Here is a 21,504-nt window from a genome sequence, read left to right on the forward strand (position 1 = left end):
TTTTAAAACTGTAAACATTGTTCTCAGTGTAACATTACAACATAACTTGTACAACAGTTGAAAATTCCCTTTAAAAAAAAGTAGTCAGTGCTATCCAGCATTTTATTTTTAACATTAATTTTACAGTCTGATTGCTCCAGTTATTGGTATTCAGCTGTAATATCTGCAGACATACACTACTTCTCAAAAGTTTAGAATCAGTAAGATTTTCATTATTTATTTAATTATTTTTTTGAAAGAAAGTAATACTTTTATTCAGCAAGGATGCATTACATTGATCAATTGTGACATTTAGAGTGTTACAAAATATTTCTATTTCAAACAAATGCTGTTCTTTTGAACTTTCTATTCATCGATTCCTGAAACATTTTCAACATTGATAATAATAAATGTTTCTTGAGCAGCAAATCAGCATATTAGACTGATTTCAGAAAGATCATCTGACACTGAAGACTGAAGCAATTATGCTGAAAATTCAGCTTTGCATCGCAGGAATAAATTACATTTTAAGATATATTCGCATAGAAAATGCTTATTTTAAATTGTAATATTTCTGGTTTACATGGCATGGTATATTTAATAACCTTGGTGAGAATAAGAGACTTCCTTCAAAAACATGAAAAATCTTACTACCCCAAAGTGACCCCATACAGTGTACATACTGTACCATGAAACTCAAACTGATGAATGAGGTCATATCCCATAGTACCACTTAAATACATCTATATGCTGCTGAGAAGCAATATTATTCAGTTTCTATCAATGTTCAAAGTTGTTCAAGAATGTTAAGTTAAAAGCAGCTATAAAAAGCAATGGCATAAGAAAATTCAAAGCTGTATATTTATGACACATCCTCAGCACCATCAGCAATAACAAATTAATCACTTTAAAATTAAATGCCTCCAAACTGATGAACATTAATCATGTTACTTTGCAGTTTATGGCAAATAGCTCAGTACTTGGATGGAATGAGGATGTAAAAAAGTTTTAATATTTCATATCTTTTGCATACCACAAATCTAATATACAGCCAGAATGTTAATGAAGCATTTGCTACTGCATGGGAACCAATCAAATCTGTACTTTAATCAAACCTCCACACACTTACACTGGCTGTGTCACAATCTGCTTGTAGTTCATGCAACCTGCAAATCTGCACATGCTAACTGAACTCAAATGACATCTGCCAAATCCATAACTCTGAGGTATTTGCAGCATGAGCTTGATAATGCCGTACAAAGAACCATTTCCTCTTCTTTGCACGTCTTCCACACTCCAGAGCCGGACGAGAAGTCTTTCCACCTGCATCATCCAGGTGTGTTCACACAGACGTGATGTAGCCACTGCAGATGGCAGTCTGTGACTGATTGGAGTCATGCATCATGATCTGAGTAACAGTGACCCGATGCTTTTTACTGGGGCTCAGATTAGTCTGGGTCTGCCATGTCCATAACCTGCGCTTTAACTCAGTCTGTACCTGAAAGAGAAAGAGACGCACTTCAGTGACCATGCATTCATATCAAATGGTTATACTGATTGCGATAAAGAAAAACTTGCACAGTATCCCTAAGGTAGAAAAGCTAAAAGATGCATCTTTTTGCACCTTATTTACCCTTAAAATTAGTACCTAAAGTGTATTTACTGTATTGATACCTTTTGTAAGCGCCACAGTGAAAGTTTTGCACCTTTTGTTTTGAGTGTTGCTCATTATGCCTGAAATATATTACACAACCTTTTCCCCAGATTTTTGCCCCAATTACAGTTTGAAGGAGTCGGAGATAACCGATTTCACAAGAAATAGTGTAGTGATTGACACAGGCTCTGATTTTGTGGCTTCAGACTATAAATCCATCTGGTCAAAAGATATCAAACATGTTTTTGAGCTGATTTTAGAACAAACGTGTGCATTTCACACTTGAAATAGTTAATGCTAAATGTAATTTCCTTGGTAAAAATAAATAAATCCTGCATAATCTTGCTTCATGTTTCAAACTGCTCATAATTTACCCGGAGTTAAAAACTAATCTTGGATATTTTTAAAGTGATGTTTCACACATTCCTAAACCCCGGATTAACATTCTTATTCGCATATTTGCGTTGTAAGTGTCACTTTCCTGTATGGATGCTCTATTCGGGTGATAATTGGGAAAGAATTATCTGGTAGTTATATGGTAGAAAATGGGGTAACACTTTATTTTGATGGTCCCTTTTGAACATTCTGTTGACACTAAGTAATGTTACAACTACATGTCAACAAACTCTCATTAGAGTATTAGTAGACAATCTGCTTCATATCTGCTAACTCTTTATTGTGATGGTCTCCCAACTGACATTCTACTGACTATTAGTAACTTTGCAAGTACATGTCAACTTAATCTAACCCTAACCCTACCAGTCTATTAATACACAACTAACACTCTAACGAGAGTTAGTAGAGATGTAGGTGCAATATTACTTATAGTCAACAGAATGTGTTAAAGGGACCATCAAAATAAAGTGAAACCGAAAATGGAACCCCCCCCAGGGTGAAGTTATTAGTCCAATGCTCTTTATCATCATGATAAATTATGTATTTTCCGATGTAGGGCCTGGGATTGGAAGATCGCTGTTTGCAGATGATGGGGGCCTTGTGGAAGTGGGGAAGAAACATAAAATATACAGTGAGTAAGGGTCCAGGAAGCAATAGAACAGGTAGAATGATGGTCAATGAGATGGGGTTTTAGATTTCAAAGGAAACAACTCAAGTGGTTTTCTTTACAAGGAAAAAGGTAGGGGAAGAGATTAATCTTAAACTATATGGACATGTTCTGGAGAAAGTAGAGTCCTTTAGGTTTTTGGCAATGGTTTTTGATGCTAGGTTAACATGGGCAGTTCACATATGCCGGGTTTCCATCTAAAGTTGCAAATTTAACATGTGCGCAAAATTGGAATATCGCATAAAACATTTGCGAACAAGCACCGTTTCCATCCAACAAGTCAAAGAGAACAAAATCGTCACTTCCTGGTAAACTGGCACTAAATAGCCTATAGAAAACTAGGATAAGCTACTGAATATAATAATTTTCATATATGAAAAATTACTTGCGCCCAGAGCGAGCAGACGAAACACAATAAATGCTGTCATTGCTTTCGGCGGTGAATGCTGCTGTTTGGGAAAGCAGTCGTGTAAGACAATTATACAGAAATACTTTGATGACAGACTTTGCTCAGGCATTTCAGAACGACCATAATAACATTTCAGATGCTGTGAACGAGATCGGTCCGCTGCTAGTCAAGTTATTTCGTCTCATAATGATTTTTTTGATGCGCTTGGAGGAATTGATTCGCAAAATGCATTTCCATCTCCCATTATTCGCATTAACCCTTTTTCGCACAAGTCAAAAACTACCTCAAGCGAGCGTAAAAACTTTTTTGTGAATTGTGGGATTTTTATTCGAAATTTGGCGTTTCCATCAATCGTTTCTCATGCGACACTTCAAAATGTGTTCAAAACACTTTAAATAGCCACTTAAAGAGTAGAGGGGAGGTGGATTTATGTGAAGTGTTTTGTAATCATCTGAATGAGAAGTTTAATGGGTATCTGGATATTTACACAGATGGGTCTAAAGATCCGCAATCTGGGCAAACGGGGGCTGCATTCGGAATACCAAAGATGGGAATTAAGGTACAGAAGAGACTGTCTGAACAAGTATCTGTATTCACAGTGGAGTTGATGGGTGTCTGGTTGGCTCTACAGTGGGTAGAAGAAACGAGAGCAGATAAAGTTGTAATTTGCGCAGACTCTAGTGCAGTCCTAAAGAGTTTGCAATAATTTAAGTCACAATCAAGGCAAGACATAGTATATGAAGTACTAGAATATTACACAAGGATTTCTCAGTTTGGGGTGAAGGTAAAATTTACATGGGTGCCAGCACATGTGGGGGTTAAAGGAAATGAAATGGTAGATGGTTTGGCAAAACAAGCCAGTAAAAGAGAAGATGTTGAAATATCAATCTCAATAAGTAAAGCAGACGCTAAAACTAAAATCTGGATAGAAATTATAAAAAAGTGGCAGAGTAATTGGGATAGAGAGGAGAAACGCAGACATTTATGCAGAATACAACAGAAGGTTGGGACAAGGAAGATCACTAGAAGGAATCGAAGAGAAGAAATCATTTTCACTAGGTTAAGGATTGGGCATTGTGGGTTAAATAAGTGCTTAGGTAAGCATATATCAGGAAGATGTGAATTTTGTGACCGTATTGAATCTGATGAACATGTGGTACTTGAATGAGAGAGAAAGGATAAAGATGAAAGAAAACATAAGGAATTTGGGGGTGCAAGGGAATTCACTTAAGGAACTTCTGGGAAAAACTTCAAATGATATTAGTACTCATTTATTTAGCTTCCTGAGGGACACTGGTGTAGCAAATAGGATATAGAATACAGTTTTGGAAATCATTATTATTAATTAAAAAGGAAGGGGAAGAAGAGAGATGGAAGTCTTCCTACAGTTTATTTCTGTCTAGCTCCAGTTCACACTCCAGTACAGTAGGTGGCAGTAATGCACTATTGAAGTTTTTGATGCCAACCGCCGTTAAACATCAAGGAAGACGAAGAAGAAGATGCCCAAATGCTAAAAATACTGTTTATACTACGCGGGGTTTCTGTAACTGTTTAAAGAATATAAAGAATATAACGAGTGTAACTTTTTAAACGAGATTGGCTTTCTGTTGCTAAGCATCTAATATATAACATCTAGCTAATAACACTGCATTCTTTCACACTATACAAGTTCGGCATCGCAAAAGCCCGGGGCAGGGTTTCATATCTTTGGGTAAAAGTGGTGCTGACAAGTATGAACTGTTCCACTGCTCAGGGTTAAAAATGGAGTGATAAACTGAGATTGCGCGTTATTGTTTTCATTTGTCACGCATCTCATAACACAATGAGGTATGTGTTAGTGTTTGATGCCCAGGTTTTTGTACCCATTTAGCCCCAAAGTTGCCTAAAAATGATGCCTACACTGTAAGAAATGACTGTGATTTTAACGGTAAAAAACTGTGAAAATGCTACAGTAAAAACCTGTTAAATGGTTAACAGTAAGTTCCCTTAATATATACGTTGAAAAACTGTAATAGACATTTCAGACAATTTTATGGTGAAATATTGTTTTTGGAAGTGAAAAAGAATGTAGCCTACAATTTACAGGGAAAAAACGTAAGTTGACGTTACCAGAATTCCCTGTGTTGCATTTCAAAGTTTGAATTTGATGTTTTTTCTTTGAAATAACTATGTTTCTTCGTTTTTTTTGTCTTCTCAGTTATGTTTATTAGGGTTGTACGTTACATCTAATGTTGTTAAATTAATGGTTAATGCATATTTCAGTTTAATGAGTCTCACCATGATGGTGTTTAGTGTTTGTGTGAATGACACTGTGCACCTTCTATATATTATTATTATTTAAAAGCTGCTTGTGATAGGCTTTGGTTCATCATGTGACTTTCTCATCACCACCTGCATTTGGTGGTTATCAGTGTATTTCAAAGGTACAAAAGATTTCAGTACTTCAATAGCTTGGTATATTAACATTATATCTGTCACGTGTGTGTTCCTGTTTGCCCTTATTTGGTTTTTCCTGTTTCCTGTCCTCGTTTAGTTTGATTTGATTCCAGGTGTGTCCCTTTAGTCCCCTCGTTATGTTTATTATGAAAGCCTTGGTTTTTCCCATGTCTGATGTCCGGTATTGTTTGTCTTTCCCCCGTGCTCCATGTTTCCCTGTGTTTGTGCTTCATTAAAAGAAGGTTTGATTGTGCTCATCGACTCCTGCGTTCTCCTTGGTCCAGCGTAGATGTGACAGAATACCGAACCCAAAACAAAAAAGTGAGCGGCGCCCTTTCTCCCTGTGTTTTTGTTTCGTTTTTGAACGTTTTTTTGTTTTCCCTGTTTTTCTCCCCCGCGGCATGGAAACTGCCGCTCAATTTGCCGCCCTAGCCTATCGAGATCTCCCCTTCTACGAGTACGCTGGGGAATTCTGCAAGCTCGTGGCGGCGGCAACGGTGGATGACGCCGCCCTCAATCGTCTGTTCTGGCTCGGGGCCAATTACCATCGCCCCGTGGACCTCCCAGAGGAAGTGTCCGTTCGCGGGCAACACAAGCCCGCCGCCATCCGCAGCCCAGTCAAGCCCGCCGTTCGCAGCCAACGCAAGCCCGCTGCCGTCCGCGGGGAAATTCACTCCCCCGTCCACAGCCAACGCAAGCCCGCCATCCACGGGGAACTCAACGCCTCCATCCACGGCTATCCCAAGCCCGCCGTCCGCGGCCCACGCAAGCCCGCCACCGTTCGCGGCCAAAGCAAGCCTGCCGGCGGTTCATGTGGCAAGCCTGACGGTCATGGCTCCCCCCAGGCCAGCCCCTCGTAAGCACTATGCTGTGCCTGCGCCTCCCGAGCGCCCTCCAAAGCCCGCTCCTCGCAAGCACCCTCCAGAGCCTGCTCCTCTCCAGGGCCAGTCCCGTCCAGCCCTCCATCGTCTCCTATGTCTCTGCTGGTCCCATCCAGCCCCACGCTTCCAAAGCGCCCCCAAGTGTCCGCGTTTCCAGAGCGCCCACCAGAGACCGCTTGTCCTGAGCGCCCACCAGAGCCCACTCATCCTGAGTGCCCACCAGACTCCATAGTTTCCCCCTGGAACATTTTTTTTGGGGGGGGGCATATGCCATGGCCACCTGACCCTGACCCACCCTGGAGGCCTTCCTAAGCTCCTCCCTGTTCCTGCCCTGCACCGGCCTCCAAGGCACCTGGAGGGGGGCAATCTGTCACATGTGTGTTCCTGTTTGCCCTTATTTGGTTTTTCCCGTTTCCTGTCCTCGTTTAGTTTGATTTGATTCCAGGTGTGTCCCTTTAGTACCCTCGTTATGTTTATTATAAAAGACATAACGACATAACTTAATTCCCTTGGTTTTCCCCATGTCTGATGTCCGGTATTGTTTGTCTTTCCCCCGTGCTCCATGTTTCCCTGTGTTTGTGCTTCATTAAAAGAAGGTTTGATTGTGCTCCTCGACTCCTGCATTCTCCTTGCTCCAGCTTAGATGTGACAATATCAGTTAATGAAATTACAGTATTTACCTGTAAATTTAAGTTAAAACCTAAAATGTTGCTACTGTATTTTTTGCGGTAGAATTCTGGCAAACACCGCTGCCGTTTTTTTTTACCATAAATCTTACGGATTTTTTTTAAAAGTGTAGTGTTTTAAAATCAGATTTAAGTTCAGATTTAGCCTTTGCGGTTAGGGATTTTAAAACCCCATAAACTTTATATTATACTGTAGTTTTTCACATAACTTGTTTCACACCATTTGTGTATGGACATGAATAATTCCTCAAATCATGCAGCTTGTTGAGGTGTTTTATTGCTTTTCCAAGTGATCAGACTTTCAATTTTCACCTGGTGGGGGGGAAAAAAACCCACTTTCGGTGATAGGAGAAATTTGCTCAAGAGTGCTTTATTTGACCCAGGGTATGCAGCAATATAGTAAAACACTCAGAACAACTGCATAGCACCGCCCTTGAAACCATCCAGTATCATGGCGGTTGTAGTTTTGCACATTTTCTTAAACTGTTAAAATGTAGTTGTAACTGTCAATATCATGTTGAATGTTTCCATTATGAGAATACTTACATCTCCATTGAGAAAACAGTAAAGGAGTGCCACCACAAAGCCCTAGAGAGGAAAAAAATTAAAATAAAAAAGACTTTCAGGAATACACTAAGACATTTCCTCATTATAGAATCTGTAAACTGACATTAAGCAGATCATTTCTACATAAAGAAATGAATTCATCTGTACCTGGAAAGAGCCCAGACCGAGTTCGATGTAAAACCGAACTATTTCCCCTGTGTTTTCTGGCAGGAAGGCAAACAGAGTGTAGTGCATCCCAAACAGAGGAATCAGAAACAAGGTGGACTTGGCCAGTCTCCTGTGTGATTATCAAAAATGATCATGAATCAGAATTCATGCCTTCACACAAACAATTCAGAGCACAGCTAGATCTGTATCATCTTAGTGATTTATTTTAGATGAGTATGTAATTTGTAAAATGCATAAAACAAAGATTATTTCATTTTAATGCAAAAATCCCTCAAATATCAAGGTCAAGCCCAGAGCCAATATAAAGTTAAATGGCATAGAATCAAATTTGCAAGACAGATCTGTGCTTTCAGAAACGAATAAGCCTCTTGATAATGGGCTAAATGCAATTTTTCTTTGTCTTTGCATATACATCATATTATCAGGAGATATAGGTATTAAGACACAACAGAACCTAAAATAGAAACTCACCCTAGCGTGAACTGTCAAAATAAATATTATTCATGCATAAAGCACGACCTGGCAGGGTGTATAGCTAATGAACAGACATTGCAGAGAAATGAAGATATATGCGTTTCACTGACATTAACACATGCCATCTGTCTGATTCTAGACTAACCAGGTTTCATCTGGAATAATCATAACTTACATAAACTGTTTGTCAAAACTGGTGTGTGTTGTGTGCAGGGTTTAGAATTGACTTTCACTATGTAGCAAATAACGATTACATTTGCACTACAATTTTTTTAACTTGGGCCAGTTAATCACCTAACAACCTCAAAATATAGTTTTTATCTTTGACTGTCATAACTTCAGCACTTTCTGACAATTTTTTGCATTTTCAGCATTAACCGGGCTGGCAAAGGTTCATTTTCAGCACTTCTTGCACATTAGACTCACATGAAGTGACCCGTGTCATTGCCTCCAACTCCAGGACTTTTTAATTTCTGAACCAAGATGCGAATCACATTTAGGAAGATGATGATATTAGCCTGACAGACAGACAGACAGACAGAGAGAGAGAGGAAGATGATTACTAAAGAGCAGGGAAGTCTCATGTAAGATTTCTGATGAACTTAATCTGCTGATAAATGTGATTAAACTTTATCAGTCTCAAAAAATGACATACAATAACATCATAACTCACAAACAGGGATGCTGTGATCGGTCCTTTAATGATCCACCAGATGTTCATATTATCTGTATCATCCCAACATCTGCAAATATGAGAAATTTATGTTAAAAAAATGAAAATTATTCATTGTAATAACATTAAATTTCATTTGCAAGTCAACTTAGACCATAAAATTTTTTTACTTGAAATAAAATAAACTTTAACTGTATAATAAATTCAATGTATTTTAATTTAGCTACTTTTATATTCATTTAGTTTAACTGAAATAACAAGCTAAAACTGAAAAATAAAAATAAAAACTATATTTAAAAAAAAACTAACAGAAATTACAAAAACACTGCAAAGAATTACTAAAACTACTAAAAAGGCAAAAAGTTCTTTTTAAAGTTAGTTTATCTTGATGTACTAAAATAACTAAAACTAACACTGAAATAAAAATAAAACTATTAAAGAAACTAAAACTACTAAAGAAATAAAATCAGCATTTCTCATTTTCATTTAGTTTAACTTGATATACTAAAATAACTAAAACTAAAACTTAAACATTTATAAAAATTATAAAGACATTAAAAAATAACAGACATCACAAAAACACAACAAAATTAGAATAAAAAAAATCAAATGTTAATAAAAACTATAATAGTATGTTGATGATACATAAATAATGCTGATATGTCAAACTGGACTTTAAAAAAAAAAAAATGTTATTCGATGAAATACTTAATATGCATACAATAAGAATATGCATTAAGAAAGAAAATAGGGTCAGTTTTGTTCAGTTTAAGATAATTTTAATGTTGAAGATGTGACATACCCTCTGTTATCATAGAACTGTCTGGTCAACACCCACACAATCAGCACGACTGATGGGAAACCTACAAAAAAACAGACAATGCATACTCACTTTCTCCAAATGCACAGAAAAACAACCCTCAGACTTGTAATACATTTTTTTAGAAGAGATCTCAATAATGTGACAGTTGCTCTAGTACTCAAGGCAGACTGCCGATGTTCATCTTTTAATCTGTTCACACACAGCCTTTCTCCTGAAATCCGTTTTTCAGGATGTACCAACCCCATCCTATTAGAATGTACCACCAGAAGTACTTCCTCTGCGAGACGAAGGTGAGGGCGAGGAGCGTCTGCAGGTACAAGCCTTCCACCAGCAGCCAGAAGTAATTAGTGAGGATGCAGAACTGGAAGAACGTTACAGCAGTTTTACACACCACCTGTGAAAAACAAAACACACACAGGTATAGATACAGAATAAGAGCACAAACCATAACCTGTATTCATTTAGCATATGCTTTTATCCAAAACGACTTGCAAATGAGGTGAAATTCTGTGAATTCTGTATACAGACGCTCTCACTCACCGTGGACATTAAACAGTGATCCTGAGTTTCATCTGAGAACAGAACGGCGTCTTTGATGAAGACTGCGCTTGCCCGCAAGATGAAGGAAACAAACAGATTGATGTGTATGTAGTTTCTGGTGCAGTGGAACTTCCTTTAATGACAGAGCATCATGGGTATTTATAAACATAATATATTTTTATACTGTAGATTGCCTACTGAATATGCAGATGTTTTCATTCACCCTTTCTGATTCTCTTTGTTATGCATTTTGTGTATCATAATTGCATTTTGATATCATTATCACACAGCTGTGCATTTTGAAAAAGAAAAGTCAGCTGATTTGCAAAAAAGTCATAATATTATATAATCCCACACACACACATATACAAAATAGGAATGAAGACTTTTCAAATTATAAATATGCATCAGCTTTAATGCACTTATCAAAATATCAAAAGCAGCCAAATGTCAAAAAAATGGTTTTAATGACAAAAACAAGTATTCAAAATGTATCATTTAACTTACAATCTGCAGAGGGTCAGAAAAATGTTTTTTGACATTTAATGTCAAAAGATTTGACATTAACATTTGACATCAGGTTTAGGCATAAAATAATGTCACATATGCCTAAATCAGCTGAGAATAAACATATAGTGGCAAATGAGAAATCATGTTTTGGCCGTTTTTCTGCTGATTAAGGGATAATACAAGATTTCTACATCTTACAAATGGTTGTCGAATGCAAAAATGCTATAAAATCATATGGATTTCATTCAGCGAATATGATGCAGGCCGGTGTAATATATAAGTGTGACAGAGCTTTACCTGAAGCATGTGAATATGATAACGGCAGTAATAAGCGATATAAGTGATGTTGCATATCCAGCAGTGTACAGCTGTTTCAAGGTTGACAAGTAAGTTGTCTGAAAAAAAAAAAAAAAAAGTATGAGAGAAAAGAAGTTAATATCCCTAACAAACAGTATGTCAAGCTTACCTGTTTCAACAGATTTATATTTCATTATGTCAATATCTATAATCTTTGGATTAAACCTGACTATAATAATACTCCTCCAGTTCTTATTAAAAGTCGAAAAAATATTTAAACATATATTCTTTTATTCTTTTTATTTCAGCAGGAACATAGAGGTCAATGAACTAATGTCGTTTTGAACTAATCCTAAACAGAGTTTCTTGATTTAATAATCAAAAGAAGAACAGTTCAAGCTAAAGCATTACACAGAAACAAAACAGTGACCACTAGTGGTCATCATGGGAGGCTCAAGTACACACTACATACACTGGAAGCCATTCATCAAACTGAGCCATTCTGCACAAGTAATATTTATTGAAATATGGGCATTACTGTGAAATATGTATGCATTATGGGAAATTATTTACCACAGTCCCAGATTCTGAATCATCTTCAAATGCACAGGCTTCCTCGTACGGTGGATATGGGTCACTCCAGCCAGTAGATGTGCAGTTCCTGTATATAAAACCTGCCGAATAAACAGCAAAGCATATGGTTTAAAGATGACAAAACTGCAACATTTGTCCCTGAAGGGCTTTCTAAAATTTCACCGAACCCTACTGCACTTACAAATCAGTAAAAGGGCTTTTGTCCTGATCACATAATGAGCAGTCATTAACAAATCTCAAACGCTTGAGTGCCAAATATGTCTCAAGTTTGTCAGTTGTTACAGACTCCTGCTGATCAGCCCTCATTTCAGAGAGCAGTAAGCACAATTCCCACTTCATAACACTTCCAAAAATACCCACAGACGCCTGGAGAATGCTTAGGGGAAAACATGAGCACTAGAGCTGGGACAAAACCTGCTGCTGGGTGCATTTCCTGTAGCAGAACAGAACAGGTGTCCCACTTCAGCCTTCATAAGTGCACAAGTCACCTGCTTTAACCTCAGCGGCAGTGAGAGAGTCTGACCAACAGCTACAACTCTACGACTAAATGACTTTCAACATATAAAGCTTATATGGCTTATATATATTATTTTAGTGTCATTGATGATTGTTTTTTTTTTCATATTTAAAAATCTTTTTTGTTGATTTTTTTTTTTTTTATGTTTATAAATATGTCTAAGAATAATCACACACACACACACACACGGACCACAAAACCAGTCATAAGGGTCGATTTTAATAATCTGAAAAGTGAATAAATAAGCTTTCCTTTGATGTATGATTTGTTATGATAGGACAATATTTGGCCGAGATACAACTATTTGAAAATCTGGAATCTGAGGGTACAAAAAAAAAAAAATCTAAATACTGAGAAAAATCATCTTTAAAGTTGTCCAAATGAAGTTCTTAGCAATGCATATTACTAATCAAAAATTAAGTTTTGATATATTTACAGTAGGAAACTTACAAAATATATTCATGGAACATGATCTTTACTTAATATCCTAATGATTTTTGGCATAAAAGAAAAATCAATAATTTTGACCCAGTTTACATTTATCAGACACTTTTATCCAAAGCGACTTACATTGCATTCAAGTTACAGTTTCTACATTTTATCAGCTCTTGCTTGGGAATCGAACCCATGATCTTGACATTGCTAGCACCATGCTCTACTATTTGAGCTACAGGAAAGCTTGACCCATTATGTATTTTTGGCTATTGCTACAAATATACCCCAGTGACTTAAGACTGGTTTTGTGGTGCAGGGTCACACACACACACACACACACACACACACACACACATATATATATACACACACACGCTGTGATTTTCATAATGAATTAAATATAGTGAATTAATTTCATGATTATGATTAATTTCATACTATTATTAATTTCATAGTGAATTAAATATCAATTCATACGTCAATCACTAGCTTTTCATAATGTGTTGATTTTGACAGTTGTTATATATTTTATGTGTGCATCTGTGTGCAATTTTAAATATGTCACTTGGGGTCGTGTTTCCGGCAGGAAAGTGACGTCAATGCATTCCCTCTATTGGAAGAGTAAGTGTCTACTGACATTTGAGCATTCTGACCTGTAAGCACTTCCGACGGATTTAAAATCATAGGATTTAAAACCAGTGAGTCTAGATTAATCCAACATTTCAGGTTACTGTCTGTTGTTTAGTTTTTATGGCAGTCACAGATGTTACAGTTTATTCTTGTAAGACAATTTTGATGAAACTGTATGGATTATAAAAATTAAAAAAACTGCCGGGGAGACAATCATATTTCTAAAAACATCACATGTTTTTTTATGAAGCACACTGTGCCATTAAAGGAAGCAGGAACGAGAAGCAGAAAAAGAAACAAGTTAAAGGTCAGTCTTATATAAGGTACTGCGTAGATATTTCAACATAAATTGTAATCTTCATTCGATGACAATATCGATTTTCAAATCCAAAGATTGGTCTTGTTTCCTTCACAGCTTCTCAGTGCCACCGCAACACCGCTGCTGAATCTATCCTGTGGTGAAAAGTTATATTTCCCCTGAGTTTGCAGTCTGAATTGAATCATGATTATGATTATACATTGCATGAACAATTTCATTTTTTGCCTTTAACACAGAATGAAAATGTAAAGGACTGAGCTGGGTTCAAACTCTGGTCACTTCGAATTTTTGGCTTTTTACAAACATTTGCTTTTTTCTGACATGCAACAAGAACAAGTTATTAACAATTTTAATTTAGTAAAGCACTAAATCTCCGCCTTGTATTTCCATCTATGCAGTTATGGCCACTGAAAATTATTCATGTATTCCCAGTGTAAATGGATTAAGTAAATTTCCATTTCATGAATTTAAATTGCTTGCATGCCATGAAATTAGGCTGTGAAAAAAAGCTCAAAATTGTGATGCATTAGCAAATTTAATTAACAAAATTTAGCCTACTGCAAAAATCCATTCTTGAGTGCATACATATATACAGGTCATCTCAGTGCAAGCTCAATCCCTATATCTCTAGGGCTCTGCAACGTTCTGTCTGCATATTCAAACATTCAGCAGAATCACAGCCCTGTGACTGTAAAGACTACTGACCCGCACAATATTACAACCCCTAACTGTAAACTAGAAGTGTCAGCCACGGTTACTGCGCACCAGCCCTCAAGAAACAACTTATCTGCTGCTGTTTGACAAACCTTTCACCAGACATGAGCCTCAAGCTCCGTCACAGCAGCCGGATATTAAAGAATGACAGCAATGATAATGAGGCTGTAAAATAAAACAGAGAGAGAGAGAGAAAGAGAAGGACAGGGACAGGGATGGATGGTTGGATATATGGATGAATATAAGGATGAATAAGTGGATGGTAGATGGGTGGAAGGGTGGATGGATGGATGCATGAATGATGATAGATATGTGAATGGATGGATGCAAGCAAGGACAAGTGGATATAGGGATGGATGGGTGGATGGATAGATGGATGGATATATGGTTAGATCAGTGATAGATGGATGTTGGATATATTGATGGATGGATGAACAGATATGGGGATAGATGGGTGGATATATATGGACAGACGGACAGACGGACGGATAGATAGATGATGGATGGATATAGAGGATGGATGGGTAGATGGATATATGAACAGATGGATGGGTGGATGCAAGGACGGGTGGATATAGGAATGGATGGATATATATGGATAGATCAATGATAGAGGCATGGTTAGATATATGGATGGATGGATGAACAGATATATGTACGGATGGGTGTATATATATATATATATATATATATATATATATATATATATATATATATATATATATACATACTGTATATGGTTGGATGGATAGATAGATAGATAGATAGATAGATAGATAGATAGATAGATAGATAGATAGATAGATAGATAGATAGATAGATAGATAGATAGATAGATAGATAGATAGATAGATAGATAGATAGATAGATAGAGAGGTCTGACCTTGAGTGTTGGAGATGTGCTGGAAGACATCTGAACAGGACACATTAATGAGTTGTCCAGTATTGGCTGTATGCCAGCAGCGGATCCCGTCCCAATCCGTCCCACATCCTGAGACAGGAACCACAGAGGAGCCGTCATGACACTGTCAACAATATATGTTCTGCACTTGTTCATATGGATATTATCTAATGGACAGGGAGTTCATTTACAGTTTATCCAAGTGTCTTTTGTCATGCTGTGCAGGAAAGCGTTAGCGTTCCACTGCTCGTCCATGTAAAACATTAATTTTTAACACACAATACAACGTTTTGACAACTATCAGTGCCCTTATGATGTCACTAAACATTCATGAGCTAGACATGCAAACAATTTTGAAATGTTACTAAGCAATATTAGTCAATATGTGCATGCATTCATGTAATACAAATTCCAGTCTATTAAAATGATTTAAATCTGGAACAATAAAGAATGGGAAAGGTTATACTATATCAGCGTCTTTAAGACACTCAAGACCTCTGCTGCAGAATGACCTAGATGCCTACGGCTATTTATAGCATCATTAATTTTTTATACTCAGTTTGGGAGTATGACAATACTTTGAGGGGAAAAAAAACAAGGTAAAAAAAAATTCAGGGCATGACTGTATTGCAAATTTACTCATGAATATGGTTCGTGCAGTTGCAAGTCTTCAGCAGATTTTTTAAAAACTGCAGATATGAATGGTGATGGAGAGTGGATGCTTTCTGAAATTAATGAGGCCATTTTTATCTGAGCTGTAATGTGAAAAACAGTAGACAGGAAGAAAAAAAATGTCTATTTCACATTTTAAGATCTTCTGAAAATGGTTAGTGATAAATGCCAATAAGGATGGTGTAGAAACCAGATTCTACCAGCAGGGGCTACTGGGGTCATTACGATAAACAACCAGATTTTATTTCTTTGTTTGTTTTAATTTCTTACATACAATTTTATTTATTATTATAATTTAATTGTATTATTTTTTAGTTATTACAAATTATTATTTCATTTTTACTTAAAACAAATTTTGTTGTTGTTTGGTCACTGTACTATTTGTTAAAGAAGGCCAAATGTATCCCTCCTGGGTTATATCATTATAAAATCTTATAAAGGTTCTTTTATGACTCATCAGGCTGGAAAACCTTGTTTGTAAGCTTTATTTTTTAAGAGAGTACTGCATATTACCTTATAGACATAGACAGCTTTGTTCCTGTATGTCACTGCTGAGAGGAAAACATGTCCTTTCAAAGTCTGCAGGTCACATTCGGTCAGTCTGTGTACATGGATCAGTAATTTACAGACCGAATACAAGAGCTTGTCATGTGTGAATAGCCCCTAAAGTGACTAATGTGGTGATTTTCCTGCAAATGTTGATGTACAAGATGTACAAATGTGATTAATTAGATTAACTAATTGGCAAATTAGTTAATTAATTTGATTAAATTGTAATCCTTCAAATCACAGTTTTATTTTTTTATTGAATATCCTGCAGTGAAGCTTTCCTGTTCTGCTTTTTATTTGAAATCGAACAGAGAATAGAAAATGTCCTATAAACCAGCATGGATTCCTTAACTTGCATAACAATATTGTTGAATTTTAGCATATCTGAACACGTACTGCAGGAAACAGCAAACAGACCATTTCACACAATCTCCTTTTTCACTCACACATTGCCAATTTGTAGGAACACAGACCTCCGGAGGTTCAAGCTGCCACGTAACATCATTATCATCTGTCCCGTGGGTTGAACCACCTGGCTGTACGATTCTCATTCAACAAAATTCTATTCATGGAACTTAAACAAGTCTCAGGGAGGAACGCAATCAGAACCCCAATCAAAACTCATTTCAGATTAATAGTAACTCTTCAAGTCACTTCAGAGATTATGCTTGACTGCTCTAAAGAGCGTTTGTGGGGATATTTCCCACAGTGTTCAATGTTCAATGTTCAATTTATTTATAAAGCACATTTAATACAACTTTAGTTGACCAAAGTGCTGTACATAAAACATAAACCTAAACATAAACATCTAAAAAATTGACAAATCTAAGCGCTGCATTTAGTATTGCATAGGCTAAGTACATAAATACAACAAAAAACATAACCTTAAAACAACCGGATCAGCTAACAAAGATTTAAATTCAGACACTGTCGAAGCAGTTTTGATAGATAGAGGCAGAGCGTTCCATAATTTGGGACCAGCAACAGAGAAGGCTCTATCTCCCCTACATTTAAGTCTTGTTCTGGGAACCCACAACATATGTGTAGTCTGAGATCTCAGTGACTTAACAGGATTATAAACAGTAAGCAACCCTGAGAGATATTGAGGAGCAAAACGATTCACAGCTTTGTACACAAAAAGCAGAATTTTAAACTCAATACGAAACTGCAGTGGTAACCAGTGCAACGAACGTAAGATAGGTGTAATGTGTATCCATTTGCGACTGCCCATAATAAAGCGAGTTACAATAGTCGAGTCGCGAAGAGATGAAAGCATGTGTTACAGTCTCAAAACTCTTCCTGCTCAGGAAGGGTTTAACCTTCGCTAATCTACGAAGATGGTAAAAGCCGGAGCTCACAGTAGCATTAATTTGTTTATCTAGCCTTAGTTCGCAGTCAAGTATAAATCCCAAATTTTTTGCGTCATGGACTTGATATGGGGTGAGAGCCCAAGTCGATTTTGCTCAAGTCAGTTTTGCCATTTGATCCAAACAAAACAACTTGTGTTTTATCATTATTTAGATGTAGAAAGTTATTTGTAAGCCACGTTTTCAGTTCTAAGAGACAAGCAGTTAAATGATTTACAGCAGAATTATCATCATCACGCTTTAGTGGTATATAGAGCTGGGTATCATCAGCGTAACAATGATACGATACACCATATCTCCTAAATATAGATCCCATGGGTAACATATACAGTGAAAACAATATCGGTGCCAGGATTGATCCCTGGGGTACACCACATATAGAATGAGCTACAGAAGAAGAGTGCTTGCCAATGTTGACTGAAAATTTTCTTTTGGACAGAAAAGATCGAAACCAGTTAAGTACAGTGCCTCTAATACCTATACAATGTTCCAACCTAGACAGCAAGATACCGTGGTCAACAAAATCAAATGCTGAACTAAGGTCTAAAAGCACTAATGCCATAATGTTGCATGTGTCAGTTGTAAGTAAAATATCATTAAAAACCTTCAAAAGGGCAGACTCTGTACTGTGCAAACTTTTAAAACCAGACTGGAAAACATCAGAGATACCACTAATACTCAAATGGTTTTGCAATTGCAAAAATACAGTTTTTTCTAAAATCTTTGATAGAAACGGGAGATTGGAAATTGGTCTAAAATTTGAGTAGACCGCAGGGTCAAGTGAAGGCTTCTTACGAATAGGTAATACAGACGCTAATTTAAAACAATCAGGTACAACCCCTGTTAGAAGACAACTGTTTATGATAGTCACTAAATCTGAACCAATAGTCTCAAATGTTTGTTTAACAAACCGTGATGGAACTACATCGTGAGGGGAAAAAGTGGATTTTAACTTTAAAGTAATTTCTCTGCATGTCTGTACAGAGACTAATTCGAATTCACTCCACTGAATATTGGATAAAACAGGATCTACGACGGGGCTTACCATAGTAGCTAACTGAGCCTTAACGCTATTTACTTTATCTACAAAATACCTGAGGAAATTTTCACATAATAAAGGCGAAAGCTCTGGAAATGTAAGCACTGGGGGATTTAACACAGAATCAATAGTTGAGAATAGTGTTTTCGAACAATGAGAATTTTTGACAATAATTTCTGACAAATATGTTACTTTGGCTGCCTTAGCCGCCTTTTGAAATGTGCTCCTATGCTTAGCTGTTCCCAGGCTGTCTGTCAGTTATTCAACAGTTAAACATGATAAAAATACTTTATTAGTAGTAATAATCCATTAACATGACACTAAAGAATTGCTCTCTCTTAGAGGAATAGTTTACACAAAAATTAAGATTTGCTGACAATTTTGCTCTTCTGGCTACTGTTTACAATGAAGACAAGTCCAAAATGTTCTAAATAAATATGTGGGTGAATTTTGATGTGAGAGGACAATGGGGGAAATACTTTTCCACTGGAGGAAGTGTTATTATGGATTATGGCCTAATATTTTGGCCAGAAGAGACGGTTTAATGTTAAATGCCTTAATGATGGATTTATTTCTTACGAATATGCAGCGTTCCACATCACAGGACATTAATTGATGGACTCTGTTTGTACTCTCATTCTGACGGCACCCATTCATTGCAGAGGATCCACTGGTGAGCAGGTGATGCAAAGCTAAATTTCTCTAAAATCTGTTCCCATGAAGAAACAAACTCATCTACATCTTGGATAGCCTGAGGGTGAGTAAATTTTAAGCGAGTTTTCATTTTTGGGTGACGTATTTCTGTAAAACATGTTGTGATCCAGAAATGCTCTGATCTGACAGAGTCGGAAAAAAAAAAAAAACAGATAATAAAATGGAACTAACCTCATACTGGCTGGGAAAATGGAGAAGAAAGCACTTATAAATATTTTTCCTCTAACAAAACCATTTGAGAACCACAGCTTTAATGTGGGTAAATGCTGAAGGTCTGCTTAGAAGACCATTTCCTTCCTGTCCTTGACTATATTTAATTAAAGTAACACGGTTAAGATTTCCGCATGGCAAGCACACATAATCATCTTTAGTTAAGGCCAAGCTGAGCATGAACACATCAGCTGCTGACCAATGAACTCCCCACCTGTCCAGCCACAAGAACCATACATGTGTGTGTGTGTGTGTGTGATAATGTTGTCACAACCTGTTTGTTGGGACTGATTCTTGATCTCTCGCTTCCTAGTCTGGATGCAGATCTCTTGGTCTTGTATAAACTGGGAGATAATAGCACAGTCCGGATGGATAGCATGCACCTGATGAGGAGAAAATATGAATCAGTATGCACATTAATCAGCATAGTCTACAGATTAGATTAAAGGATGTTTACATGAGTGGGTGACACTGGATCATCAGCTTTTTAAGTGATCCACAATTGTAAACTGATTTCAAATCAAAAGGTCATGCTTCTCATCTCTATTGCCAATATGACTTAAAATAATGTCACACTTGTCTACATTTTTAGGCAGAAAAAAACCAAAGGAATGTTCTATTATTAGGTTATATGAAATCAGTCAGTTCAAATTAAGTGTAATGGAATGAAATAGGAATCAAACGGTTGGTACAGTTTTCTTTTTTTATTAAGTATATCTCTAGTGGAAAAGGAAGGATGCGTTTTTTTGTCAGAATTCTACGTTTAACGTCATGATAAAAAAAAATGTCAATAGGATTTCTTTAGAATTTTTGCAAGAGACGCATTCGTGACCATATTAAGCGTCTTAAATATATTCTTACAGATGCGCGCAACTCAGTAACTGTGCAGAAAACTGAGCAAGACATTAACAACGACGGTACAAGTTCTGTTCGTTCTGACAGAAATCTATTATAATTAGTTTTGTATAATGGTCACTTGTATAAATTAAATACGTAGAAAATGTTTAACATTAAACAGCCTACTTACAGCTCTCCAAAAAGTCACGAATAAACACAGGTGTAGAACAGTCATATTAAAGCCAAGAGTGTGTGAAGACCCAAGAACACAGAATATCCCTGTAACTCCTCAAACAGAGTGATCTGCTCTTCTTCGACAGACTGAAGTCACACTCGCTATCGCGCTCTCCTCCACGGATGCGCGTCCTCATCACAGGGTCGTGGAGCGCGCGCAGTCGGATTGACTTTAAAATGTAACCCAATTTCACAGCTGAACATATGAGCAGCTGCTTGTGAAATGCATCTGGAGAAATGCTGAATGCTCGTTTCAGAGATATGTGGATTTCTGTCGAGGTAAGTTACTTTTGATTTTGTAGACAAAAGCTTGATGCACATTATTTAATATAACATCTCTTTTTAGGTTGTTAAAAAAGGGGCAGGTGTTTCAGGGGAGAGGAAATGTCGCCTGTTAAATGTGAATAATTGAACACAGCATTGGTAGAAACACTGAGCCATTTCTAGGGATTTTGTAAGGAAGACCAGGATTGGTTGGCACATGGGTTGGTTGGCACAGTTTGCATTCCTTGTTGAATATCTCTGGTGGAGCAGACAGTGAGATTACACAACCGGGTTCAAATGAAAGCAAAGGTTCATAAAAAAATGTTACTTGAATTTGTATAATTAATG

The 21,504-nt window shown here is 36.9% G+C and overlaps 1 protein-coding gene across 1 annotated transcript; it reads right to left on the reverse strand.

The window, feature by feature from the left end:
* Positions 1–1,316: 1,316 nt before the first annotated feature.
* On the reverse strand, positions 1,317–21,126 carry ghrhra (growth hormone releasing hormone receptor a). Its single transcript, XM_058756080.1, has 13 exons — positions 20,849–21,126; positions 20,096–20,204; positions 15,253–15,360; positions 11,734–11,834; positions 11,161–11,258; positions 10,354–10,486; positions 10,054–10,207; positions 9,793–9,853; positions 8,991–9,060; positions 8,744–8,835; positions 7,823–7,952; positions 7,655–7,696; positions 1,317–1,477 (listed from the first exon to the last, which is right to left on the reverse strand). Exons 1-13 carry the CDS (start codon positions 20,891–20,893, stop codon positions 1,322–1,324), a joined length of 1,299 nt encoding a protein of 432 aa, XP_058612063.1. The 5' UTR covers positions 20,894–21,126; the 3' UTR covers positions 1,317–1,321.
* Between the last annotated feature and the right edge of the window lie 378 nt (positions 21,127–21,504).

The sequence above is a fragment of the Onychostoma macrolepis genome, chromosome 02, assembly GCF_012432095.1.
Source record: "Onychostoma macrolepis isolate SWU-2019 chromosome 02, ASM1243209v1, whole genome shotgun sequence".
In the NCBI taxonomy this organism is placed as follows: domain Eukaryota; kingdom Metazoa; phylum Chordata; class Actinopteri; order Cypriniformes; family Cyprinidae; genus Onychostoma; species Onychostoma macrolepis.

What these genes read in the sequence shown, in the direction of transcription:
- ghrhra (XM_058756080.1), bottom strand. Translation starts at nt 20,893, where the DNA reads ATGACTGTTCTACACCTGTGTTTATTCGTGACTTTTTGGAGAGCT. An exon ending in ATCATATTCACATGCTTCAG is followed by an intron (nt 10,487 to 11,160) that starts GTAAAGCTCTGT and finishes CTGTCATTAAAG; the next exon opens with GAAGTTCCACTGCACCAGAA. An exon ending in ACTGTTTTCTCAATGGAGAT is followed by an intron (nt 1,478 to 7,654) that starts GTAAGTATTCTC and finishes TTTCTCTTTCAG; the next exon opens with GTACAGACTGAGTTAAAGCG.